Below are 27,667 nucleotides of genomic sequence, written 5' to 3' on the forward strand. Positions count from 1 at the left end.
AACCAGACCATGTCAGAAACACAACCAGACCATGTCAGAAACACAACCAGACCATGTCAGAAACACAACCAGACCATGTCTGTAACACAACCAGACCATGTCTGTAACACAACCAGACCAGGTCTGTAACACAACCAGACCATGTCAGAAACACAACCAGACCATGTTTGTAACACAACCAGACCATGTCTGTAACACAACCAGACCATGTCAGAAACACAACCAGACCATGTCTGTAACACAACCAGACCATGTCAGAAACACAACCAGACCATGTCAGAAACACAACAATGCATCAGCTGAGTTAAAGAAAACCAACTCTTACCTTTGATGACAGAACATGAGCCGTGTTTACCCGTACCTCCGCCTTGCCCCGCGCATATTGCTATGTATGAATAATTCGAAGATAGGTGCTTGCACGTTAGGTGCAAGGCTGCTTGGTTAACCCATTAGCAGGAACATTATTAGTTGCACAAAATAGGCTGATTTAATTGACCATGAACATCAGAGACAGACATTACGAATCTTCATTTAAAATACTCCGGAAGCCCGAAGTCCGGAAAACCGGAAGTCGGGAGTCCTCAGCATAATGCATTGTCTGCAATACAACCGGAGATTTCTTGGCCAGGGCGCACAAATGTGCGTCCTGGCCAAGAAATAGAGACAGCCAATTGGAGCGCTGCTACAGCTCACGTGTAAGCCAAAAGTATTCGTCCTGGCATAGACTTGCATTGACACGGCGCCCCGCGTTCTCTCCCTATGTATTTTAACAGTGAGTTTCACACACACACACACACACACACACACACACACACACACACACACACACACAGATAAAAATGTTTATTGTATTGGAGGATTTTTAATGAATGCTGATAGGCGCCGACAGAATATCAGCCGCATTTTGTGAATAAACAATGTTTATTTTAAAAAAAAACTTTTACAAATCGCAACCAGGAAGTGAAGGTGGGGGCGGCGCCCCAGCGCCCTCTATCGGCCAGCCGCCACTGCTAGAAGGTGTCTAGTTCCATTGTGTGAATAGTGTTAACGAACTAGCAAGCTAGCTAGCTAGCTCAGAGGTGATTAGTAATAATAGATGGTAGTAGTAATAATACAATATGTCTTATTCTGCTAGAATTGGGCTTTATGGTAATAAAATACAATAAAAAAGTGGATTGAAGCATTGGAACAAACCCTCACTCATTGGAAATGTCTGTTTTTCCATAGATGGACATAAGATTGTTTTTCAGGTGAGAGAGTCAAGTCAAAATGACATTATCTGACTGCATTGCCCACAGCAACCCAATATACAATTAGAATGATGTTATACATTGATATGGATACATTTATACCTCTTATTAGATTATACATATTCTGGTTGTTATGTTTGCCTTTCGGTGGACAGCAAAAGAGGGAGAGAGGAGGATAGAGAGGGAGAGGAGGAGGAGAGAGAGCAGGATGGTGTCGGCACACCAAAGAGACAGCAAGAACCAGGTGAGAAAGTGGACAGGTAGTCAAGGAGGATCCATGCCACCCTCCCAAGGCAGCAAACCTAGGGGAAACACTGATAGTGTTATAATATATCTATTATATACATGATATATATATTAACACATGACAAAGGGGGAGGGACCAAGAACGAGTTTGGCCAGTCAAGTAATTGATAACTGTATGGCATTCCCCAATGGAGTTGATGCTGTGGCTAAGTGTGACCTCCATTTCCTCACACACAGTGTGGCCCTCTCCCAGTGTTTACAGATTAGAGCACAGGTCTGATACAGAGGGTCTGTCACCAATGGTAGCCTATAGTTATTTGCCCCTGCTCACTCACCCAAGGAGGGGAGGGGAGGGGAAAACGACAGACAGGAAATGGTCACCACAGGCCAGACATTTAATCACCGAATTGAGTTAATTGAAGAACCCATTGCCACGAACAACTTCCAGCTTTTCTTCCTCTTCTTAGCTAAGATGTATGGACATGTATTGCATTTTGCATTGCACAACACTATTATCACTGATCACCTACATGCATTTAATTGACATTACATTTACATCTAAATTTTTGGCATTTAGCAGAAGCCTTTATCCAAAGTGACTAACCCAAAAACATTTGACTAAGTAAGTGAATCATCTATCCACTAGTTATAGCAGGAAAAAATAATCTATGCTCGAGTCAGGGGCCATTGGCAGTCGTAATAGAAGAAGGAAGAAATAAAGACACAAAAAGTAGTGTGTATGTATATGTATATAATATGAATAATATTATTATTATTATTAATAATAATAATCTATAATAATCTATCATCATATATATATGTTATATGGTACGGTACATGTGGGAATATGGTACATGTGGGAAAACTAGGGTTAGGGTTAGGTGCTAGGGTGCTAGGGTTAAGGTTAGACATGCCACCATGTACCAAGTCGACGTTTTATGCTGCCATGTTCCCGGGAATTCTGATATAAACCGTTTTCCCACATGTACCGTAACATCATCATCATCATCATCCATACATACATGTATATACAGTGATGCTTGAAAGTATGTGAACCCCTTGTGCAATTATTATTATTATTATTTTTTACCATGAAATCTTTATTTAATCAGAACCAGTCTTTTTAATCTGACTTAACAGGTTTATATTTACCAATTCCAAATGTTGGTTTAGAGGGAATCATGCGTATAGTAGAACAAACATATTATAAACAAATTAGTGCAGGTGCAAAAATAAGTTGGAAATGGTAAATAATAATAAACATGTTATGTCAGATAAAAAAATACTGGTTCTGATTAAATAAAGATTTCATGGTAAAAGCAAAAAGAAAATCTAGAGTTGCACAAGGGGTTCACATACTTTCAAGCATCACTGTATATATAAATGGATATTAAAAGTAGAGAAACTGTACAGGGGGGGGTCAACATTCTGAAGGCATTATCTGCAAATTCAGACTTAAAAGGGATTTAGCCATTGACTGGTGTTTTGGATACAGTCATGAATCCTCTAATACCGCTAGTGATAAGAATGGCTCAGTGTGCCCCCTTGTGGTAAGATGTATATATTCTATGCAATAAGTTACACGACAAAAAAAAAAAAAGGAATAAAATGAAAATACTACAGTATAGGGAGTGTCGCCTACTTCATAACAACAGCACTGAACAAGTACATTATGGCTGTTTCAGACGAGCAATGTGTGTAGTATCCATGTTTGTGTGTGTGTGTGTGTGCGTGTGTATGTGGTGTGTGTGTGTGTGTGCGTGTGTGTATGTGTGTATGTGTGTGTGTGTGCGCGCATGGGCGTGCCGTAGGCAGCAGGATACCATTGGCCTTTCCGTCACTTCATTAAGAAACCCGTAGAGGCATTTCTGTGTGACCCCAGTCTATAAGCACCTCAGTCACAGCATCCTGTCCATAGACTCCCTCCTTGTGTAAGCTCAGCAGCAGGAGGAGGGGATATGTGGAGGCGCTTGTGTAAGGCTCTTAAGTTCACTCTGGGTTTAAAGTCAGCCTGTCATTCGATACATGGAGCCCTCACTGTCAGCTAATCTCCTCACTTAGCCTCTCTTTCATTTGCTCCGCAGTTCTTTCAGTTTAAGGTCTCCTGGCACTCTGCCATTGAAGTGTTACTGTACCTAACACTGCCAAAAATGTACACCTCAAATGGACCCTTGGTGGTTGTCAACATACAGCAACATTACCTCACCATTCAATTAAGTACTGTACTAACATTAACAATGTAGCTGGTTGACCAATGGTGAGTTGGATGTTATTCTCAAGCTTGTTCAGAGAAGGGAGGTGGGGTAGAGAGGGCTTGGTAGTGCATTAATACCTCCAGGGCTTGAATGTGGACATTTGGGGTACAGTGTTGAGAGTCTTAATTGACATAATATGTCATACTCCCTAAGTGTGTGCTCTCCTGCCATAGTATTTAATGTCAGCACAGCCTTGTTGCATAGCCTTTTTTATGTTGCCCATATACCTGTGTTGAAACTCTGTCATTCCTCAGACTCAACAGAGTATGAACATGATGTGTTATAAAGTACACAAGCACTCGCTTTCTTATGGGAAGATAATGGAGCTGAGCCCTTTGTGTTTAATACACAAGTAGAATAAGGTGGTTTCTTATTATTCCTCTGTGTAATCACATAAAATGGTCCCAAACAAATATCTGAAAGGGACCAGGAATTGCATAACAACATGTTAATACAATGCTGTTGTTGCTTTTACTCTAATGTTTTTTTTTAAAGTTTTTTTTTTACTATAATGTTGTTAGAAGAGTAATTCAACTGTTACTACCAGGTAAAATGTAATGTCTTTCACTGATGTTTTCAAGATTTATTTTCTGGAAATACCTTTATTTTCTGGCAATACTGACTTATGTTATATTTACATGCACTGAGATTAAACAACTGCAGCTTTGTGATCTGATTAGATTTGTCAAATATTGTGCCTATGATATGGCAGGCAGGGTATTTACGTCTAGCTGAATGGTCAAGTAGCTCAGCCTTTTTGGGGATGGAGGAACGGGCTGTGAGAGGGACCTCTTTACCCAGAGTCAACACTGAAGGAATGTGAACTCAAATATATCCAGGTCGACCAAAACAAGGATATGCCTACTATATAACACCACATTAAGACAAAAAACCTATACACTCGTACATGACTGGAGATGATTATTTTTTTTAAATAAATTAGTTCACATAAAATCTCACAAACTAAGAATAAACAAGGAGACAGGACTCTCGAAGAGCAGTCGGACCAGCCGGCAGTTATGAAGAGAAATATTTCTCCTTTGGATCAGTAAGCCACGGAAAGGTGTGTTTGGAGAGGAGACAGAGGGGAGCTTTGTGCCCCTCTGTACCAGGTCAGCTCTCTCGATCTCTCTTCCCCCTTGCTCTCTTTCCCATTCCCCTCCCTCTCTCCCTCCTACTCTCATTTTCTCGGGCTCTCAGAGCTCACACAAGCCTGAATACTTAAAAGATGCTATCTCTACTCTGCTGTTCCCTCCTGGTCATTCTAGCTCACCAGGTAAGAGAAGCCCCCTTCCTTTTCTCTCTTGCCTCACAATTACAGACAAGCTGTATTCTCCTCCTTTCCTGATAGGACAGTGCTTGATATGACACTCAACACCTGCCTTTTATGGAAAATGGTGTTGATAACATGCCACAGATAGAGATGCTAGGCTGCTCTCAGCATGTGGCATCAGTGGGACAGAGGTCATATGCCTTACTGTACATTACTGTATCGTGAGCTTAGAATTATAAGGTTCTATCTCCGTTTAGGGTAGTTCAGAGATATTGAGCGTCAAAGTTTTTACATTCCATTATGTTTTGTGAGATGGAACCTTTGTATTTTATGAATTACTACCTCAAAGATTTCAACATTTAAAAAAATAACACCACACAGGCATTAATAAACACCTAATGGATCAGATTATGTAAAAAACTCAATTTTGACAAAAATGGAGATAGAACCTTATAATTCTAACGTCACGGTATGTTGCACTTGAAAAGGTTATTTTTTGGGAAATTATTTCTCTTATTTTCAACCACAAAGTAATTGAGAGATTGTTGGTCATGGATTCTAAAACACCTGTAAACACATGTCAGACATGTCGAGCGGTGTACAGAAGTAATGAACTAATCAGAGGGGAAAAAAGGCTTCCTTTTTAAATCGCATTTTAAAGAGAATACTTCCTGGCAAAGGGGGCAAAGTTTGAGGAGCGTGTTTTTTCAAAGGTTTCAGAATGTATCCGTTTTCACACCACGAAATGAGCTCGTTCTGTAAACCTGGCAGAAAGGCTTCAGATTTTTGGCATAACCTTCAGTGACCCTGGGAAGCAGGGAAGAGCCAGAGGCACTAGCCCTCACTACAGTATGGACACACACAATTGACAGCACACAGTGATTGCGTCATAGTGAGTGGGCATACAACTTCTCTTCTTCCACTGAACTGGGCTAGTTCATAACAGTTGTGCTATATTTCTCATTTGCTGGACTAGAATAATCACGACAGATCAATTGTATTTTTGTTTCAAGGAATTATTTCCATTTTCCACAGTTAAACTGAACGCCACACTACGCGCATACTGCACAAAAGAGCTACTTTACTCTAATCTCGACTCCACTCTCTCTTTTTTATGTCTGAGAGCTAGGTTGAATTGTACAGTTATTATTGTTAAAATTATGACTTTAGTTGTTTTAATGTACTCTTGTGTTCTCTAACCTTCTATTACTTACATCTGACATGGTTAACTAATGTAGGTTGCACTGTCAGGGGGAACAGTCATATTACTTACTGCATGTTCCCTATTTAATGATATTACTCAAGTGAACAACAACAACATGTCTTTGGGAGTAATGTCCCTCACTCATCATAGTGAAGTCATCTTTCAGGACATACACAGCAGTAAATAAGATGAAGGCTAAGGAAGGACAATTAACACAATCATTTACAACATGCCCTCTGGGGGTTTAAGTCTAAATGTTTAAAAGGGAAACATTTTGACATTATAGGCCACAGCACATCACTAACATTACCTTCATGCATGTCCAATTAATTGACTGATTCACTTAAGATAGGAGCTGGATCTGATGCTAAACCTCCGAGGCATTCTAACCTTTGAGTAACCTTCTACCCTGTCATGCATCATTAACTATAGGAGGCTAGTCTGGTCTTTAAAAGGGCCTATCCCCTTATAACAGTGATCTCTACTCCGACAACCCACCAAGGACGCTGTCCTCTGTCTTTCTAGTCTTTGTGCAGGGCTCAGAACCATGGGCAGCTGCTGGCTCCGCAGGGCAGCAGGGCAGTGGGTGAGAGGAAGCCCTTCTGTCACTGGCCCTGTAAGTGTCGTGCCAAGCCCCAGTGTGCCCCAGGAGTGAGCTCTGTGCTGGACGGCTGCGGCTGCTGCAAGAGCTGCGCTCGGCAGATCGGCGAGTTATGCAACGAGAGGGACATCTGCGACCCACACAAGAGCATGTACTGTGACTTCTCCAGCGACAAGCCACGATATGAGGTCGGAGTATGTGCCTGTGAGTGATCCGTGAATATATACAGTCATGAGCAATATATAAGACATGAGCAATCAATACAGTAAAAAAAAAAAAAAAAAAAAACACAGGCCAGTCCTGCAATCCCACGCTGATCAATACCACTGAAGAACTAATTTACTCTGGTTCTTAGATCATGAAAGGAGACCATTAGTTAGGTCACTCATTCTCATTCAGGCAAGCAATCCTAGGTCGCTCACGGGAGACAGACACACTAGTATCTGAAAAATGCTGCAAGCAATGCTCTGCATAGCGTAGGCAGTGAGCATAGCACCATGGTGTTTTTCATTTCTCCCCCTCTCTTTCTCCTAGACATGATGGCAGTGGGGTGTGACCTGAATGGGGCCCACTATGAGAACGGCCAGGCCTTCCAACCCAGCCCCATGTACAAGTGTACATGCATCGCTGGGGCCATCGGCTGCACCCCCGCCTTCATCCAGAAGCCTGCAGGTCTCCTAGGCTCCGCCCCTCTAAGGGGCAACGCGCCATTGCCAGCCGGCCTCCGTAGTGCCCAGGACCCAAAGAAACATCAGCAGGATACAACTTACAGGGCCATGCCAGGTGTGTGTTTGCAGAGAAGCCGGGGGCGAGAATCGCTAGGTTGTCTGGCTTCGGAATGCTAATTGCTGTTAAACTAAAGCTGGATGGAAAAATAGGGAGTGGGCATTTGATTACTTTGGCAGGGAGCGCAAAGAGTGGGGCGGACTGTGGTCAGCCATGCGGAGGAAAAGGGTGGATGGTCCCAGTCATAAAAGCCCAGAGAGAGCGCTGCTCACTTTTCATCAAAAGCACCAAAGGCCTCTTTTAGTACGCTTTGATGTATTTGAGTAAATTTCGCTTTGCTTGGCTTGCAAAACCAGAAACGTCCCGCCTTTGTCCATCACTTCAATCACTGGTGCCTAGAGAGAGCACATCAATATGATTACACATCCATGGGTAGACTGAGATTCACATTGTACAGAGAGGTAATTGAAACCATCTTGGCGTGCCTAAAGATAATTTATCTCTGACTGTGGATCCAATCATCTGTAGAGGGCTAGGAGACAGAGGCATTGTTAGGATCTTGAAACATTGGGGGGCTTAGCCCGGCCCACGTTTCGGATGCCCAGGCCCTAACGACATCACTGCTAGGAGATGATCAAGAACATTCACTTCACTAACAGCAAAGGGCTCTCAGTTCACTAACAGCATGTGCGGCATGGTGTCATGTCTGCGGTTCAGGGTGTTCACACAATACCCTTTAACTGTAATACTGAAAGCTTACAGGGATCATCCCTTAGCCTGGAAGAAGAACTGCCTGATCCAGACCACCCCCTGGAGCCCCTGCTCCAAGACCTGCGGCCTGGGAATCTCTGTGAGAGTCAACAACGACAACGGCAAGTGTGAGATGAGGAAGGACCGCCGCCTCTGTCTGCTGCGGCCGTGCGAGAAGAGTCCCAGGAAGAAAGTGAAGGTGACCACCAGCCAGCCTTTCTTGAGGTGGTTGACAGTGCTCTAGTCCAGACCAGGATGACTGTAACACTAAAGAAATGCCCTCTATGTCCACATCATGCTACGACAGGATGTCTGGTTGTAAAAATGAGAATGACCTTGGATTTAATGTACTGTACTGTACATGTCAACCAAAATGAGAGCATTATTCTATCCACACATAGGCTACAGGTACATAGATAGATAACACACAAGCTCCAAAAATCCAAATTTTCTAGTTTACATGACTATAATGATGTGCATTCTGTCGATAAACTACTGGATTTAAATATAGTATATCCCCTTTTGTGTCTAGATGGCCAGAGGAAAGACATGTCGGCCCAAGTTCCAGGCGAAGAAAGCGGAGAAGCTGACCCTGTCTGGCTGCACCAGCACCAAGAAGTTCAAGCCCATGTACTGCGGCACCTGCACCGACAAGCGCTGCTGTGTCCCCAACAAGTCCAGCATGGTGACCGTGGACTTCAGCTGCAAGGGCGGCTCCAACACCCGCTGGAAAATGCAATGGATAACCTCCTGCGTGTGCCAGAAGAAGTGCAACGACCCAGGGGACATGTTCTCAGAGCTGCGCTTCCTCTAGGCCTAGCCAGCCCCCTCTACCTCAGAGAGAGCACCATCCATGCCCACAGACACTAACACAGGCCTGGCCTTACTGCCGTCTCTGACTGAGCAGTGGTGGTAGGGTGGACTGAACCCTGGTCATGGTTCCATCATCACGTTCTCCTGGACAGTGCTGCCTGTGTTCTATGGCTATAATGCCTTAGAGAGGAGCTTTCTTTTTTTTTAGGGAAAATGAAAACACATGGAACCTCAACTCATGAAGTATGAATGGAGAGAGCCAACTAGGGCAGATTGCTAGACAATACATATGAAGGAAAATTGTACAATGTACTGAAAGTGACCACAACTGTCAGTTCAACATGGATTGTGGAGGCTATATATATATATATATAGCAACTCTGATAACTGTTGTTTGATTGTTTTATAGTTGTATCAGGAGGTCCAGTGGTGGTAAAAGGGAGTAAACAACAGTCTTGTTCTGGGTCAACTCATGCAAAATCCTACAGCATCTTCATAATCTAGTGAGCCATTGACAGTCAAGTCAAGTCTGTGACTGAATCACTAAGTCCTCTTGGCTCTCCCAGTCACTCTTTTCTGCAGCTTTAGTTACAGATTTGTCTTATCAACCCTAACACATGTTGAGCATCTGCAACCAGTTACCAGAGACTGCAATTGGCAGGATAACAATAAACATTCCTACCTCGCAATTCACCACATCCTCCACTAAACTACAATACCTTGGCACCACTGTCATTCATACTTAATAAAAATAAAAAATAAAGGATTTTAAATGGTTCTTATATATGGTTATTTATATTGAAGGATGAAGAATGTGTCTCTTTAGAATGTAGAATTTGCCATTAAGCAGACACTTTTAATCCAAAGCCATTTACAATTATGAATTACAGGGACATTCCCCCTGGAGTAACTGAGGGCTAAGTGCCTTACTCATGGGCACACTAGTGGTGGTGTTTCAGGCGGGATTTGAGCTCACAACCTTCCGATCACCAGTCCGATCACCACTCCAACTCACTATCCACTATACCACCACTAGCCCATTATATACAAGTATCAAAAAGGCACACATACAAACACACAATCAAGTAAGCCTGCGCACACCCCCGCACACACACACACACACACACACACACACACACACACACACACACACACACACACACACACACACACACACACACACACACACACACTCCACTATGTGTACACTCTCCACTCTGTTAACACAGAGGACCTTCATGTAGCAATGGTGAGTCTGGGTGCATCAGGCATCAGTCTGCCTTTGGTGGCATCCAGCTGACTGTATTCCTCTATCAAGGAGTTGAGGGAGGAGATAGCCTCTGTGAAACAGCCTTGCTCCATACCTTCGACGTGCAGGTAGTGATGCAAGTGAGCCTGCGAAAAATGTAATCCATTAAGTCAGTACTGTACTGTAAGTTTGCCTTAAAGACTGGTATCAAAAACATTGGACATTGACTGTTTTGTTCAAACGAGGCAATAACTGCCTTAAGTTAGTTGAAAATGTGTTGTGCTGGTAACTGGTAACCAGTGTTGTTTACCTTCTTCCTGTAGAGCTTGGTGAAGCGGTCTCTGAGCTCGGTGAAGGTGAGCTTCACACAGGTGTTGTTGGCCAGGGACAGGAGGGAGTGGGAGTGTCCCACAGGGGGCACTGAACACAGACTTGTCTTCCAGCCTTCCTGGTTCCACGAGACAAAGGGCAACTTGGGCTTCAGCCTGGAAGTTGGAAAGAGGGAGACTAAACCAGTTTTTTTTTTGCTAATCTGCCCAATACACAATAGGCATCAGACCGCAGCCGATTCACCCAGGGTTCATGTCATAAATATATGCACTCGATTAAACAACCAAGGTGCAAAATATTGTTGAAATCCAAGTCCATTCACTAAGCGTGCCACGAGGGAACATCTCCCCCTAATGTACACTACGGTCACACACACAGGTACGTGCTCTCATACCTGCTCCTGTTTCTGTTTCTCTTGGAAAACATGCCATATGAAGAAAGTTCTACAGGGAGAGGGGAGGGAGAGAGCGGGTGCTGAATGGGGGCAGTCATGAATCAAGGGTCTCGGTTTAGCATCAACACAGAGCGGTGAATGGGAACACTATTTGAGAGAGCGCCTGGGGGGGTCATCTCTGGGCCTAGGGGGGAGGGTGAACTGGCAGCCTTCTGGAGTCAGAACAGCCTGCCTTTACTGTATGACAGCTAGGGGACGGTACGGGAGGATGGCGCTCTGGGTCTCCGGGTTCTCTCACCTCTCGATGTTCCTGCGGAGGTCAGACACCTGCACGTTGCCCCGGACCATGAGGGCACAGGCCAGGTAGAGGCTGTGCTTGGGGTCGGCCCGGATCAGCTGGTGGTCTTTACTGAAAGCGTCCGTGAACATCTGATCCAGCCTGAACCATTGAAGACAGACAGAGAGGAGTGAGAGCAAAGATCAGAACACCAACACAATCCCATGAAACACAGAGCAGCACTTCCTACCACACTACTGTACTCTACTCTAATGTTTACGGTATACTGTTAGATGCCTAGACATGATCCAGTTTCATTGAAATGATAAATGACGCTATGAAATGTGTGAAAAGGACAAATCGGCACAGTGTGTTGCTCACATGTTTCCCTAGTGGACCCAGAGATAATACTTTGAAACAGCAGGATTAATCGTGATTTATTGAGAGGGGGCGGTTTGTCAAGCTATCACTGTGTGTCACTTTCACTCAGTGAAAAGAGCAGCACGGTATGAAAGAGCGTTGCCATTGGCAACTGTCAACTAAAGGTCACATGTAGTGCCAGAGGGAGGTGAGAACGTAATATCCGGAGTTCCAGGGAAGTCCAAACAAACAAGGGTGTGTTAATATCTGCTGGAAAGGAAAGACCAGACCTTCTAGTAGGGATGTTGACATCAGACAGGGTGTAGAGAGGTGTGAGGCTGGGCACCAGGTAGTGCAGTCGAGGAAAGGGAACTAGGTTCATGGCGATCTCATTCAAGTCCATATTGAGTGATCCCTCAAAACGAGCAGAGCTACCACAGAGAAGAAAAAGATAAACAAATAATCATGTTTGGACAAAAAACACACACACACACACACACACATGCTATCACTTCAGACTTACAAGTCCTCCTCTTTATTGGCTTGAATTACCCCCTTTAAACATGCCAGGATTGTACTGTGCAATTACGTTGTTGTTGGTGGTGGGCGGGGCGGGGCGGGGCGGGGCGGCATTTGTTATTCTATTGCAGCTCCTGTATTACTCCTAGTTTTTTTTCTGGCCTTGATTTTTTTCTGGTCTTGATCTGGTCAAAAAGTAGCCTGTCTCCAGTAGCCTGTCTCCAGTAGCCTGTTCCCAGTAGCCTGTCTCCAGTAGCCTGTCTCCAGTAGCCTGTCTCCAGTAGCCTGTCCCCAGTAGCCTGTCCCCAGTAGCCTGTCCCCAGTAGCCTGTCCCCAGTAGCCTGTCTCCAGTAGCCTGTCTCCAGTAGCCTGTCCCCAGTAGCCTGTCCCCAGTAGCCTGTCTCCAGTAGCCTGTCTCCAGTAGCCTGTCCCCAGTAGCCTGTCTCCAGTAGCCTGTCTCCAGTAGCCTGTCCCCAGTAGCCTGTCCCCAGTAGCCTGTCCCCAGTAGCCTGTCTCCAGTAGCCTGTCCCCAGTAGCCTGTCTCCAGTAGCCTGTCTCCAGTAGCCTGTCCCCAGTAGCCTGTCTCCAGTAGCCTGTCCCCAGCAGCCTGTCTCCAGCAGCCTGTCCCCAGTAGCCTGTCCCCAGTAGCCTGTCCCCAGTAGCCTGTCCCCAGTAGCCTGTCCCCAGTAGCCTGTCCCCAGTAGCCTGTCTCCAGTAGCCTGTCCCCAGTAGCCTGTCCCCAGTAGCCTGTCTCCAGTAGCCTGTCTCCAGTAGCCTGTCTCCAGTAGCCTGTCCCCAGTAGCCTGTCCCCAGTAGCCTGTCCCCAGTAGCCTGTCTCCAGTAGCCTGTCCCCAGTAGCCTGTCTCCAGTAGCCTGTCCCCAGTAGCCTGTCCCCAGTAGCCTGTCTCCAGTAGCCTGTCCCCAGTAGCCTGATAGCTACTGTACCTGGTGAGATTGAGCAGCAGGTTAGCCACTATGTTGTTCATGGCATCAAAGGGCTTCTCTGCTCCACTGACCCCGCCTTGGCCGGAGATGAGGGTGCTGTCTCTCTTAATGACAGAGCCTGGCTTTGCACTTTGGGCCATGTGCCTGATCTTGTTCACGATGTCCACCAATGACTGAGGGAGGGAGGGATTGATTATTTTGTTGTTGTTGTAAAAAATCACAAAAACAAACAAGAAGCAAAAATGTTTAGCCTGTCATACCTTACAAGAATTCAAAGAAATCTCAAGGTATGGCCACAGCACTAACTCTGACAGAGATTCTGACACTCTCCGTCACAGACCTGGTTCTCCACAGGCAGAACACAGTCGGCGTGCTCAGTGAGCTCTCGCATGGCCAGGACACTGTTGTAGGGGGAGGTGATGACATCATCCTCAGCGGAGGGGTAGACGGAGGTGACGATACGGCAGACCTCTGGGAACTCCTCCTCCAGAAGGTTCAGCATTCGGGTGCCCAGGCCTGATCCCGTCCCTGACAATCACAGCATGGAGCGCAACAACACATCAAGCTCCGCCCACAACTTTCCACCCAAATGACGGATAGCCCTAAGGCTATATCTGCCATAGCCAGATATAGAAAATTCCATGTCTATGGTCATAACCATATCCATCAATAAAGAGTGCACCTTTAATTCAATAGTAACGACGAGACAATAAATGCACACTGATCCTTACCTCCACCCATGGAGTGAATTAGGAAGAAGCACTGCAGACAGTCACAATGCTCGGCAGCCTTCCGCAGTTTGTCCACGATCTGCTCTCTGTATGCCGAACCATATGTCATGTGTCCCACTGCCCTGAAGAGGAATGGAGAGGAAGCACATCCCTTTAAACACTGTGATTACAGTAGGTATGGCTCCAGTACACTGTTATTGATGTACTATAAGCAGCGTGTGAAATTCCAGGAAAATGTCATGGTCAACTAGTTACTATGACTCCCAGAAAATGGTCCCTCCCTGTGTCTTGACTGTTATTATGTTGTTCTACTGCCCCTTGTTGTTGTTTCTTACATTGTTGTAGTTTTTTATTATATTGCTGTCCCCAGTATCTTCATGTCTTATATCTTTATGAACCAGCCACAGCAAGTCAATTTCCTGTATACGCGCAAATATACTTGGCAATAAAAATAATTCTGAATCTGGTTCTGATATTAGAGAGACATATATGTCTATGTAATTTCCGACATAGGTGCTATTTTTACATGACTTCATGGCGAGGAAAAGCCAGGGTTGTACTGTACTACTTGTATTACTTCTCTTAGACAAGCATCTAGCTTTCACATGCATTAGGCCAGGTGTCTGGGCTTAAAAACAACTTCTGTTACACCTGCAGTAATGGAATACCAGAAATAGAAAGAAAAATGGCATGTTCATAGAGAAAGAGATTTTTTTTTGGTGTGTGGGCAAACAGTATCTCACCAGTTGTTGCCTGACCCAGAAACATCAGTGATAAACTGAGTGCTGTCAAACACTTCTCTCAACGGCCCCTGTAGGATCTCATTAACCACACCCTCCTCCATATCCACCAACACCGCCTGTAGAGAATAATAATAATAATAATCATAATAATACATTAGACTTATATAGTGCTTTTCTAGACACTCAAAGACGCTTGAAGGAGAAGGCATCACTCTTGTCAGAGGATGTGAAGCAGGCAGGCAGGCAGGCAGGCAGGCAGACACACACACACACACACACACACACACACGTATCATCATCTCACAAAGGAATAAATCAACGCTGGAATTATACCCTGGCCTTCAGGGATCCGATCTTCCCACCGGTGATGTCACAGGCTCCCCCGTCGCTTCTCCTGGGAATACACACAGGGAAACAGTCGTTCAAAGTGACTCTACAAGGTTGATTGAGTATGCACATTTCAAGGAACATGTAGTAGCTGGGATGAATGGATCAAATCAGGAGTGGCCTGGAATTACCTTGAGTCAACATTCCGAAAGAAGCTGCTCAGAGCCTCATCATATATTCCTTTCTGGATTCCGGGAAAAAAATAAAGCAATGTTAGGGTTGTCTTGATGAGGTCCAACTTCCTGTGCCATTTCACACAAGAGCTGCTTCTAGACAAGCCGCGTACTCTCAACATGACTCTGCACTTCATAATCAAATGGTAATATTTACATGGTTATGAAAAATAAAGTAAAACAATATAACACATTTCCTGGCCGTTCAATTATTCCATAATGCAGCTGTTTGTGATCCAATACACAGCAAAAGCAGATCTAAATGCTATGTTGACTCACATAGACTAAGTGATATAGTTATTGTTGACCTACTTTATTGACGTAGGCATGTTCCCGCAAGGCAAGATCCCAAAACCTGCAGCCAACCTGGTTACCACACTGTCCAACTGAGAAGCACATATCATGAACATTATATTACACTCAAACTAGATCATAGTGGCATGAGGTTGCAAATAGCTGATTAATTTTCAATAATTAACATTGCCTGCCATGACTATAAACGACACCTTGCAGCCGTGGAGTTGCCACTTGCCAGACATGTGAATAGTCTCTAAATGTTTGCTGGTAAGATAGCTACCATAAGAAAACAAGACAAGAGACAAGTAATAACAAGGAAGCCAGCTACAGTTCACTCCACAACAGTAGCACACTCACCTTGAACAACTACTGATTGTGTCATCGCTGCAAACAAACTCTGAGATGGTGACTTTTCGCAACATTGACGTTTAGAGTAGCCTACTGTGTTATGAAACTTGTGAAGACAGTTTCAGATCCGTGCCACACGTTTACTGTTTGTCGAATGTTGATGACGTTTTGTCATGGAAACGGGAAAACTTTGCACCGGTGGTTTTTCCAAATGTTTTACGCCTCGCTTACATTGCCTTGATTTGTATGGCCGAAACGCGTGCGGCTCGAGCTTTTAGAACAGTTAAAAAGGAACGCGATGAGTCAACGTAGAGAAAGGTTACATCGAACCAGCGGTTACATTTTCTTCGTCGACTATGTTATGCGCTAGATGGCAGCATTTGAATTTAAATGCTGCCGCCAAATGTAGTCATATAATTCTTATCAACAATGTTGTAGTTGTCCATATACTATGTACACTTTATGATATAATAATTGCAAAATAGTAACCTATCCCTCACCCATGTTAGTCTGAAACTAAAATCCCTTATCAATGGGAAATCCAGCACAATTATTTTAGTATTCATATCTCATCTATGTTATTTTTCAGCCTGTGCTGCTTTTGATGATGTGTAACTGATATATATTATTACAAATAACTTGGATTTTGATGACATCTGTAATCTGACTAAACTTAATTGTAATTATCATACAATCATAGAGGGGATACAAACAGCAGAGGTTTTGGGGATACATTTTATTCAAAAGAAAAGTTAAAAAAGCAACAACAATCACAACACTGTGACGAAGTGAGAAACACTATTTGTTAATACAAATGTGACATTGAGATTACAATATAGAATAGTTGAACACTAAAGGCATTGCTGGATTACATGGCTGCCCGCTATATCAAGGCTCTCTTTTTGAGGAAAAAGAAGAAGCTGTTGCTACTGGTGAGTCAATGACCGAATAACCCACCATGCTTTCAGTGGGAGTGGGGTTTGATGAGTGGGCTTACTGTAAGGAGTATGAACTCTTTATCTATATTTACAGTGCGCAACTCTCTCATAGGAATATTTTAATATTTTGGTCGACTACAAATGAGCTCTGGATATGTTGTGGCCATTAATCACAACATCCTATCCTTGGCAAAAACAACAACAAAACAGAAATTCAACTTTGGGATTTTTTTTCATGTGAAACTATTCCATTTGAGAGATTTAGTTTTGCTGGATCATCTCATCCTCTAAGTACAACAAACAACTTTGTGAAGACGTAACAGAAATAAGAAGGTAAAAAAATGAATGACAATGTATTTTTATGCACATCTTTATTGAAACTGCACAGTAGAAACATGTAATGAAGCAGAATTTGGTCAATCTTGGTGCAGTGGAATAGACAGTTTAGGCAGCAGGACAGGACCCCACACTGACCGCCCCACTGACAAGGGAAGCTTTGCTGAAGCTAACATGGCTGTCGTTGACCGTGAGGTTCCTCATGCAGCCCGTGTAGGCCCTCCTGGTGGCGATGCCGTCCGGGAGAAGAGATTCTAGGAAGAGAAATGTTAAACCACATTATAATCAAATATTCACACTTAATTATTAACACATTTCCTTTTCTTTATTAATTCGTGAGCTTAGAATTATATGGTTCTTTCGACTATATTACGGTATACGTCGGTTATCCGTTTAGGGTAGTTCAGAGATATTGAGCGTCGAAGTTTTTACATTCCATTATGTTTTGTGAGATGGAACCTTTGTATTTTATTAATTAAAATACAAAAAAAAATCAACATTTTAAAAATAACACCACACAGGCATTAACAAACACCTAATCGGTCAGATTATGTTAAAAAAAAAAAGAAGAAAAAAAAAGACCAAAAATGGAGATAGAACCTTATAATTCTAAGGTCACGAATTCTAAACACATTTCCTTTTCTTTATTAATTCTAAACACATTTCCTTTTCTTTATTAATTCTAAACACATTTCCTTTTCTTTATTAGATGCATATTCTGTATCTGTCCGTCTAAGAAGCAGCACATAAAGCCTTTGGATGACAGGAATATCTCTGTCAGATCTCCAGACCTAACAAATACAATAATGTCTAACATTACATTGCAAAATGACAAATGTTTGGAAAGCTGCCTGGCTAGTGGCCACTGACCTGGAGCGCCACCGATGAACACTGGGGTCCTGGAGCTCAGAGCGCTGGGGTTGAGAGGTCCCACCACATGGTTCACCTCTGAATCCACATCCAGCTGGACTACATTAGCATCACGGATCACTGTGTACCAGAGGAGGCAGGCAACACACAAACAACAAACGTTGTAATCAACGGAAATCAAACATCTTTATCCCCATTATGTTTTAAAGTTGTTTGTTACAGATAGAGATCCATGACTGCACCTGTGATTCTGTGCCAACTTCCATCACACATGCCCTGTCGAGGAGAGACCTGTGTGAAGAACTCTCGGACGCCGTTGTTCACTAGGACCACCACCTGTCAGAAAAGAGCAGCATTCACATTATAATAACCAAGTCAGAGAGCTTACAGTATCATCACAATGCAGCTGGTTTCCTGCGTATGCATCCATGTTTTACTTAGACAGTACTTACCGCTCCTTGAAGAATATACATGGTGAGATAGTCCTCATCTGCTGTGTACACATGCAGTAGCACTCCTGATGCCACACGGGGGCGCACCTCCACCACCAGCTCAAACTTAAGGCCCAGATTGAAAGTGTCATCTGAAATAAAGGGAGAAAAAAGGAGTTAAAGTTAAGTCCAGCGCTATGCTCTGCACCTCATCTCTACTGTCTGTAACCTGGAATGTCTCCCTAGACTTAGGCCCAACGAGGCATGTGCACGTGTAGGGTGTGAAATTGCTCTGTGCTCATTCAACAGCTGCAACTCAGCTCCCAAGACCTTGGGATCTGCACCTCTCCCCAGTGCCCCCCCTAGCTTTCCACCAATCCACATTTTCACCACAGGTGCACTGGAGGGATCGTATTCCCCTATCCTGACAAGACTCCCTGCCTCCCGTCTGTGTGGTGAACGACCAACGGCCTTTGTGTGTTGTCCAGGGGAAATCTACTGTTACACGCCATGCGATATAATTGATTTATTGTTTCCAAACGTGGAAGGCCCTGCGAAACTGAACAGTGCAGTCACGGTATGAAATAGTGAGCATATCGTTAGAGGTAGTATAATACTTCAAATGAATCAGGAAAAAGCTCAGCCTCAGTACAAAGCCAGAAGAGAGACTCATACTGTATGTCACTACTTCCTTTTTTTTCTTTCAAACTACAAAATGTAATGACTTGGCATAGAGGGCTGTACATTACCCAAGACTACGTATCCCCCTTCGTCTGAGAAGTATGTTCCCGGCTCAGGGAGTCCATCGAAGCAGGGTGTGACCCCGAAAGTCTGTGACACGGAGGAGAGCCATTGGCCGTCCAGCTGGAGGTTCTTCACACAGCCGGTGAAGCTGTATGCAGAAGTTCTCTACAGGAGACAAAAACGTAGTACAGACAAGTGTTTCCGTTAGTGGAATGGTAACTGTGGAAATCGATCATTACAAAATGAAGAGAAGATAAATAAAGAGCAAAAAGCTGTCTCCCCGCAGTCTCCCCGAGTTCAAAAGAGAAAGAGGTCAGATTGGTGGTTTCCTGCACTGCTCTCTGAGGGAATAACAACATGTGAGAGAAAAGCAGTCTGGACTGAAAATAGTTGGATGGCTCCCAGTGTGATCACATATTCCAGAAAAGACAAGACCACGTGAATCACAAAAGCATGCTCTGTTCGGAGAGAGGTCAGGGGTTTTACTGTTTTATCCTATAGTACTTCACATTCCTTGCCAGGCTTTTCATGCGTATCCATGAGGATTCCTGCTGATCTTACATGCGATGGTAAAACCTTTCCATATATTCGTCTCCGCTTGCCTTTACCACTAGTCCCAAGGTGCTTGTGAAGGATTGGTACAGTACCTGTATGTTCTTCTGGGCCTTCCCTGGAGGGACTCCTCCCACGTAGAGGGGGCTGCTGACATGCCAGGAGATGTTGGTGCCCTGAGCTCTATCCTCCAGTACCGTCAGCCCATCAATTATTAATCGGCCCGTATTCCCATCACGGATAAAAATAACCTAGAGGAGGGGAGGGAAAGGGCTTTCACACTGTACGAGATTCATGTCAAAGTAGAAAAATGCGATGCGTATCTCGATGTCGATCAATGTTTGCCTGATGGAATATCGACGTCTTCTTTTTTGGGGACATTCACTTACGTTATGCCATTCCCCGTCGTTGTATTTTTCGAGGCTCTTGACCTTGATCTTCTGCGGACCCAGGTTGAAGGTGTACACCAGTTTCCCATGGGTCAAGAAGAGGGCCATGTAGTTGTCCTCTGCCTCGTCCGATGCATAAAAGATGAGGCCGAAGGAGGACTGGGTCTTCAGAGACAGGGAGAAGTGGGACCTGAGGGGGCGGAAGGTGCACATGCTCTACTCAGAGGAGCACACAGAGGCCGTGAAAAACACTCAGCCAGGTTGAAGAGCAGCTTGTGCTGTGGGGGTTTAGAATAGACTTGACCCAGAAGATGTATCCAGTACCCACAGTGTTCTTCCCAAGACTTACCTCTCAGAGAGGGACTGTGGGATGTCTGTGTACTCCTGCCTGCTGTTGGCAGTGCCCCCGTAATGGTGGGCATTGCGGGAGGCGCGAGGCCTGGATGACAGGTAACATGGTGTGTCCTCCGTCTCTGACGGCTCCCGCTCATCACTCTTCAATCCCATCAGGCCTTGCGGGAGGCTGGACTTATCTCTGCTCACCTTAATGAGAGGATGAGTCATCTAACTGTTAATAGTGCATGCATGCGTGGCTGCGTGGGTCAATGTATACGTTCTTCTCAGGTTAATTGGGTCCTTCCTACAAGCTCCTATACTGTCATTGTAGACCCTGAATTTTTGATAATGCATACATCTATGACATATCTTCACAGATCATAGATTGATTGATTGATTGATTGAAAACTTTATTAGAAGATTTGCAGAAGTAGGTACATGAAAGTACATATTACATACAAGGTCAACTAACAGGATAAAAACCCAAGAAAGCCACTGGCTTATTTCAATTGGGGTCCTTGATTATAGATAACTGACAGTTACTGAGACAGATACTGACAGATACTGGTTCACTGACGCATTCAAATGAATGATCTTTTTTTACCTTCCTGGACTGGCCCTGTTTGGCTTTGGAGGTGTTTCTGCTCTCTTTTGAGAGCAGGGCGGCGGGCGGTCGCTCCACTGGGCAGTCCTGCAGGGACGTCTGGACATTCTCAGTGTACTTCTGGAAGTCCTCCGGCTCAATGTCCCTGTCTTGTCTTAGAGCGGAGAGAGAGAGAGAGAGAGAGAGAGAGAGAGAGAGAGAGAGAGAGAGAGAGAGAGAGAGAGAGAGAGAGAGAGATCAACACAGTGCTAAAGACATAAGAGCCAAAGAGACACACTCTCTCAACACAGAACTCTGTCTCCATGGTAACAAACTCCATGTCCTCCCACTCTGCATAGCAGCTCTATTTGTGAACCTGGCTTTCCTCCTCTCTATAGATACAACAGCAGGCCTCTAGGTTCTCCATAACACAAGCCAAAGAACCAATTAGCATGCATTCATACCTGAGGTCTCTGGAGATATGAAACAGACTCACTAACAGGACGTCAAACGTGGGCACACATGTCGTACCCTGACTAATGAATCAAGTTCTCGACAGTAGCACACTCCACGGCATTCACGGTGGTGGATGAGGTGACGTGAGTGTTTCCGATACAGTATGTGAAACCGTCATGCACAAAGAGCTACAGTATATGAATGAAATCCATAACAATCCATTATATCAAATACTGTATATTTGGTCCACTTGGTTTGAGCTGGCCTGCCTATTGCTTATGTTGTATGATAGCTCTGGTATGAGAGAGTGGCCAACCTGTTGATGTAGGCATAGCTGATGCAGCCAGTGAAGTTTTTGATGCTGCTGCTGCCATCAGGAGATCCTCCAAAGTAGAAGGTCCTGGACGCGGCGGCTGACGATGGCGTTGAGGACGGGCGTTTCTTGTCACGCTTGTCTCTGTCATCCACTACCAACTCGTATCTATGACAGAGTTCACCAGTTTATCAGACACATGTTGCACTTCGAGTAATAATGAAAATGCCTTTTATTTCAATAATAAATATCAAGGCACTTAAATACTGTTGGCACTTGGCACCATTTTGATTGAAATTGTAAATAGTAGATTCTTACTTGTCATTGGTTACTGAAGCTACCAGGAAATGCATCCTTCCATCATTGTATTGCTGCTTGCGGGATACGACTCTGGTCCCCTTGGCGGTCAACGTGACTGCTCCCTCCGCCAGGGCGATGGTAAACTCATCAGACTAAAGGAGAATGATAGTTTGGAGTTCGTTAACAGCTGTAAAAACTAACCCACACTGTATTCAAAACTAAGTCATCTTAATTCATATATGAATCAGCATACCCCATCTTTGTGGTAAAAGAGGAGACCAGTGGGCTGCAGTGTTCTGAAGTTAAGACCTCCCTCAAAGGCGTCGAAGGGGGCTATCTTTGCTGCAGACCCCAAGTAGCTTTCTCCAGTGAAGTAGGCTTTACGGGACATCTGTCAGAATCAAAGGCACATTTCTAATTCACCCTTCACTATACCTCCAATAGAGACATTGATCAGTTTGTCAATGTTACAGTACAAGTTGAACCAAATCTCAAGAGAGGGAAACACTTTACAGTACAGTACCTATTAAGTAAAGCTGTTATTGCTCTTGTAACAACATTGTATTCATGTATACACATAAGTTCAGTATGTGAGCATCCCAAAGGGAGCGCGTGCTTAGTTCAGTTGATTCTATGTCTATACGTTGTCTATTGGACCTCAGTCAGTGTAGAATACATACAAAGGACTCCTCAGGACAGCCACTGCTGATGCCGATGGTGCCAGGTTCCTCCAGGAGGTTGAAGTCTTTCTTCTGGAACTGGAAGCCCTTCACACAGCCCTTCAGTCCCACCAGAGAGGAGAGCTCAGGCCTGGGGGAGAGGTTAGCACACTCAAAAGGGGCTATGGGAACCAATCAGTGGGGGGACCATCAAAGCCACCGCTGTCCAGTTGCACTCAGTTCTTCGGCCAATGTTATAATCTGTTGATACTGTATTGTGTTTCAGTTGTAATCTACAGTATGCATTCAAGGTCGACCTCTGCCAAGGTCAGAATCCTTGCATTGGTATGAGGTCACGTGGGGGCTGTGGAACTCACCTGGAGAGGAGAATGCGAGAGGGGGCCCCTCCAATGTAGATATCTGAGAAGGGGAGTGTTTTTTTCTCATTTTCCATCGACTTCACATGACTCTTGTCCACCAATAGAATGATCTTCTTGGAGTAATGATAGATCACTGACACCTATGAAAACAGTGCAGCAGAGATTGTATTACTTTCTTTTGAAAGGAGGTTTCTTTCACTAACATGTCAACAGGTCCCCTTAGTGGCAGGCATGCCTTTGTCAACACAAAGAGAATGGGGCTCATTTACCTCATGGTATCTTGCATCATTGATCTGTAGTTTTGGTAAGTTACTCTCCATGACGATTGGGCCAGTGCCGAAGCCAAAATCATAGATGAGGCGCAGGAAGCCGTTCTTCAGGTCTAACAAGAAGAAACTATCCTGAAAGGAGACATTTTGAATGTTTTGAGAAAATGATACATTTCACAAAGACATAATGTGAATGTCGTAATTCTTTTACTCTCCGTATTATTTCAAGGTACAGTATTGCATCATTACGTCACTGACAATATAGACCTAAAAAATAACGCTGACATTTCTGATGACATATTTACCCCGTTGACCATGAGGAAGAGGATGCCGTTGTTGGCTACTGTGCGAACAGCAATGTCAAACCTGGTGACAATGCCGAACTTCCCCCTCCTCTCCATGTTGTTGATGAGGGCATATCCTGTTCCATCAAACAGGTAGCTAGCAATCCTGCTCTGCGAGAACGCAAGCTTATACCTGATAAGAAACAACAAACAAAGTGTCATTATGAAAACATAGTTACTTGTCTGTGGTCCCCAATTGGTAACACATAGTTCAATGTGTCTGAACTATTTCCGGGAAATATGATCATACAGTACCTGGGACAAGGTGTTGAAGCAACTACATCCATTTTGTGTGTCTGTTTGAAATGGTATAGACTGATGACATCATTGTTCAAAGACGCCAACTCGATACAGCCCACAAAGGGGGCGAGACTCAGTGCAGGTGGAAGCTAAATGAAAAACAGATCAAATACGTGATTACAGTGGTCTGAATGATACTGTGATGCTGCCTGCTACCATGGCAAAAGAAACTGCTCAGAGTGAAAATACAACAGCCCTACCCTGACATCATCGGGGACGCCACCCACGAAGAAGACTGTGTCGTCGGGGTCGAGGTCAAACAGGGAGTCGGTGCCAAAGGCCTCGCCTTTCTGGATGAACTTCTGCTCGTCAGTGGACGTTTGACTGGGCACAGTCAGGAAGACTTTCCCATGTCTGCCCAGCCTGCCAGCAAAGAATACAAAGGAACACGAATAATCACAACACTACCACCCTCCTACCCTACATGTACAGATACAAACCCACAGACCCACAGACCCACAGAGCCACAGCTCCCTGTGCGGTATGGTTACTGTACACAGATGTCCTGTGTGAACAGACAGACTGGCTAAGTGCGTGACTGGATTGGCGGTGGTGTTGATACTGTAGTTTACATGTGCTGTCTTAGTCTTCTGTCTGTTTACCTGCTATCTTGAGTGTATGAATGCTGTATGAATACTGCAATGTCAGGAACCGAAGACTAAGAATTTGCCTCTCTTACACTTAATGTAATGTGACGTAACAATAAACGTGAAACTTGAAAGTATGGAACTTTAAATGTCATGTCTGGCTGTTGGGTTGGTTGGTATCTTTATGTCGTGTAGTATAAGCTGTGGAAATTAATTTCCTCTTCGGAGGACAATCTCATCTCGTGTCATGTGAAAACACACCACGGTACTGTACCTTTCCACTTTGATGAAGTTGAAGACCGGGGGCCATTGGCTGACAGGCTTTGAACCCAGCGGGATTTCGACATCTTCCCCCCCCAGGTTGTAGACATACACCAGGTTGTCATTCTTGATGGCCAGACCCATGTAGTCCTTTCTTCCCTGCAGGGGTAGAGAGCAGCCAATGTGACTATGTTATGTAATTTCTTAACAACATATAACACATGTAATATGAAATAACTGAATATTCTGTTAAGTAAAAAATAAAGCTAAGCAGACAATTCTTTCTTGTTTTGCATTAAAAGACGGTAAACGAGAGTATCATTTTCTCAGTATCAAATGGCTTCACACAAACATCACTGCATCATTTACAGCTCAACCAGGGTTAAGCATCATTAAAGAGAGCAGAGAGGAGGCCCAGAGAGGAAAGCCCTGCTGTCACTGTGTCCTGGCTGTGTGGGGGGTAACGGCATTTATGTAAATGATCCTGCACTTTGAAGGCACACACACACTGTTGTCACAGGCGTCTCTTTAGAGACCCTTTGAAAAAGGCAACTGTCTGCTTCTCAAAGGCTTTTTCCTGCTCACATGATCGCAACGAGCTATTCATCTACACAAGCTGCTCTCTCCCTTTTATCTCAGTCATTCTCAGGGTCCAAGTCTTTCCCCTCCACCCCCCTCCCTCCCTCCCCTCTCCCGCATGCACATACACACACACACACACACAAACACACAGAAAGGCCTCAGATCAATGGGAGTGCTGAGCTCTATGCTGCAGTCAACGCCTTGTAGAGGAGCCAAGCTGCTCAGCCTCAGCCCAATGCTACAGTAGCCCTTTCGCCTATTCCCCCCTGTCCTCCCTCCTCCCTGTTCTCTAGCATCCTTACGTTTCTGTCTCCTAAGTAGAAGATGAAGCGGTCCTCGATGGGGTCTTTGTCCGGGTCCACCCTGATGAACAGACTGATGGACGTCACCGTCTTCAGCTCCTCCACGTTGGTGTGGGGTTGCACCTCCACGGAGGAGTGGCCGTTGAACTTCATGGACACCTGGACCTATGGAGTACAGCAAACAAAACAAGACATGGTTCCGACATGGTTCCCGCTGATCATAGGAAGTCGATTGTGATTGGTGGTTAGCCCATCCGGTGATAATGACCTTCTTGGCCACACTCCTGGCCTGTGCAATGAGCTCTCTGATCCTCAGGATGTTCGTGGTCACATTGTTCACTGGCTTCTTCTCCTCCACCACTCGCAGCTTGTCCAACAGCTCGGGGACCAGATCAGACAGGTTGTCCACTGAAAATAATATGGAGAGAGAGAGAGAGAAAGAGAGAGAGGGAGAGAGAGAGAGAGGAAGAGAGAGAGAGAGAGAGAGAGAGAGAGGGAGAGAGAGAGAGAGGGAGAGAGAGAGACAGAGAGAGACCGAGAGAGAGAGAGAAAGAGAGAGAGAGCGAAAGTTTAGCATAAATTCTATGACTCCTCAATGAGTATATTTTGGATATGCTATGTAATTGAGAATGTACATGTATATGATATTAGAATAGGAGTATATGAGGTGGCAGTATACCTGCTTCTTCAGCGGAGATGACTGCGCGGGTGTAGGCCTCGGTGGAGTAATCATTGTTCTTCATGTTGTTGGCCCACTCCTGTACCCTCTGGCTGATAGGGGTGATGGTCTGCAGGACCTCTACTGAGCGGTTCAGGGTAACCTCAGCCACCTCCTGGGTGTACACAAGACGCTTGGCGGTTCTGTCTGAGAGATCCAACGAGCGATGCACAGGGAGACGTACAGAGATGAGGAGACAGCTCCGAAGATGGCTCGGCATGTACCGCTGATGTGAATGACACTACGCAGAATTCACCCCAAAATAAACCCTAAACACTTTTATCTCACCTTTCTCAATTCCATTGATGTCTCTCACTATTTCGGCCAGTTTCTTGACGTTTTCGTCCATGGTCTCTTTTGTCTCCTCGATGTATTTCAGTTTGTCGACCACCTCCTCTTCAACCTCTGTCGAGATGATTCATACATTCATCATTTATTGGATCAAATACATACAACAGAAATGATTCATCGTTCAATCAAGTATAACAAGTAAGGTAAACACAATGATCGAGCAATGCTCCATCCGAAAATGTGTCATACCGATTTGCTCAGAGCGCAATGAAACGGATTTCTTGAAGACCGTGTCGCTCTGCTTCGTCAGAAATCCAAGCTGGGTGCTGATGCCCTCTGCGGCCTGTCATAGACAATACACAATAACAGGTTTGTCAATTGAGGTTAAACACTGTGAATGTTTACCATTCAAACTGAATATTGATAGAACATACCTCGTTGGTTCTGTTGGCTAGATCAAGGGTCGTCAGTGCGGTGATGTTGGCGTCGTCGATGTATTTCACAATGTTGTTGTGCACGTTTGCTGCATCCAAAGCCCTCTGGACATATCCATTGGCATCGCTGCTCTTCAGATCACTAGACAGAAAGGAACACATGTCAGATGTCAAGGTCCATTGAGGATACACAACAATAACACTAGAATGTACATAATTGTATGTGTATCTGTATCTGTATATTCCAGAATCGCCTAATACATATAATGTATGTGCAATGACTGACTGTATTGATCAGTGTTTGATAAACATGCTTAAGGGTTTTTGTTCTTGAATGTGGTCTGCATTGTAGTGGAATGGGGAGGGTAATGTAGTGTTTGCAGTTATGTTCTGATCAGGGGAGGCTGGTGGAGGTGAATAG

The 27,667-nt window shown here is 44.6% G+C and overlaps 3 protein-coding genes across 4 annotated transcripts in view; 1 reads left to right on the forward strand and 2 right to left on the reverse strand.

The window, feature by feature from the left end:
* Positions 1-4,979: 4,979 nt before the first annotated feature.
* On the forward strand, positions 4,980-9,119 carry ccn6 (cellular communication network factor 6; the record flags this gene model as incomplete). Its single annotated transcript, XM_080525122.1, has 5 exons — positions 4,980-5,027; positions 6,754-7,033; positions 7,364-7,612; positions 8,311-8,504; positions 8,838-9,119. The coding sequence occupies 5 exons, from the start codon at positions 4,980-4,982 to the stop codon at positions 9,117-9,119; spliced, it is 1,053 nt and encodes a 350-aa protein (XP_080381248.1).
* Positions 9,120-10,142: 1,023 nt separating this feature from the next.
* tube1 (tubulin, epsilon 1) lies at positions 10,143-15,905 on the reverse strand (the record flags this gene model as incomplete). 2 transcript variants are annotated; one of them, XM_080526074.1, is made up of 12 exons in its annotated part: positions 10,143-10,513; positions 10,678-10,852; positions 11,390-11,530; positions 12,019-12,159; positions 13,193-13,365; positions 13,533-13,720; positions 13,924-14,045; positions 14,667-14,782; positions 15,000-15,054; positions 15,185-15,237; positions 15,539-15,612; positions 15,881-15,905. In XM_080526074.1, the coding sequence occupies 12 exons, from the start codon at positions 15,903-15,905 to the stop codon at positions 10,355-10,357; spliced, it is 1,422 nt and encodes a 473-aa protein (XP_080382200.1). In that variant the 3' UTR covers positions 10,143-10,354. The 2 variants fall into 2 exon arrangements, with proteins under 2 accessions (XP_080382200.1, XP_080382199.1); XM_080526073.1 differs by having other exon boundaries at positions 15,000-15,060.
* A 1,348-nt stretch (positions 15,906-17,253) lies between these two features.
* The window catches only part of lama4 (laminin, alpha 4), a gene marked incomplete at both ends in the record, with an annotated part of 30,760 nt that continues 20,346 nt past the window's right edge, over positions 17,254-27,667 (reverse strand). The window contains 25 exons of the mRNA XM_080525063.1: positions 17,254-17,399; positions 18,016-18,135; positions 18,258-18,351; positions 18,468-18,598; positions 19,196-19,355; positions 19,838-19,993; positions 20,132-20,321; positions 20,481-20,674; positions 21,072-21,225; positions 21,823-21,987; positions 22,138-22,271; positions 22,373-22,510; positions 22,800-22,929; positions 23,156-23,298; positions 23,428-23,559; positions 23,733-23,904; positions 24,027-24,160; positions 24,272-24,434; positions 24,933-25,078; positions 25,804-25,968; positions 26,072-26,211; positions 26,483-26,668; positions 26,810-26,926; positions 27,062-27,155; positions 27,247-27,388. Of these exons, the coding sequence (XP_080381189.1) occupies positions 17,254-17,399; positions 18,016-18,135; positions 18,258-18,351; positions 18,468-18,598; positions 19,196-19,355; positions 19,838-19,993; positions 20,132-20,321; positions 20,481-20,674; positions 21,072-21,225; positions 21,823-21,987; positions 22,138-22,271; positions 22,373-22,510; positions 22,800-22,929; positions 23,156-23,298; positions 23,428-23,559; positions 23,733-23,904; positions 24,027-24,160; positions 24,272-24,434; positions 24,933-25,078; positions 25,804-25,968; positions 26,072-26,211; positions 26,483-26,668; positions 26,810-26,926; positions 27,062-27,155; positions 27,247-27,388 (3,646 nt within the window). The remainder of the gene's footprint in view (positions 17,400-18,015; positions 18,136-18,257; positions 18,352-18,467; positions 18,599-19,195; positions 19,356-19,837; positions 19,994-20,131; positions 20,322-20,480; positions 20,675-21,071; positions 21,226-21,822; positions 21,988-22,137; positions 22,272-22,372; positions 22,511-22,799; positions 22,930-23,155; positions 23,299-23,427; positions 23,560-23,732; positions 23,905-24,026; positions 24,161-24,271; positions 24,435-24,932; positions 25,079-25,803; positions 25,969-26,071; positions 26,212-26,482; positions 26,669-26,809; positions 26,927-27,061; positions 27,156-27,246; positions 27,389-27,667) is intronic.

The sequence above is a fragment of the Nansenia antarctica genome (assembly GCF_963989245.1).
Source record: "Nansenia antarctica genome assembly, chromosome: 3".
Lineage (NCBI taxonomy): Eukaryota > Metazoa > Chordata > Actinopteri > Argentiniformes > Microstomatidae > Nansenia > Nansenia antarctica.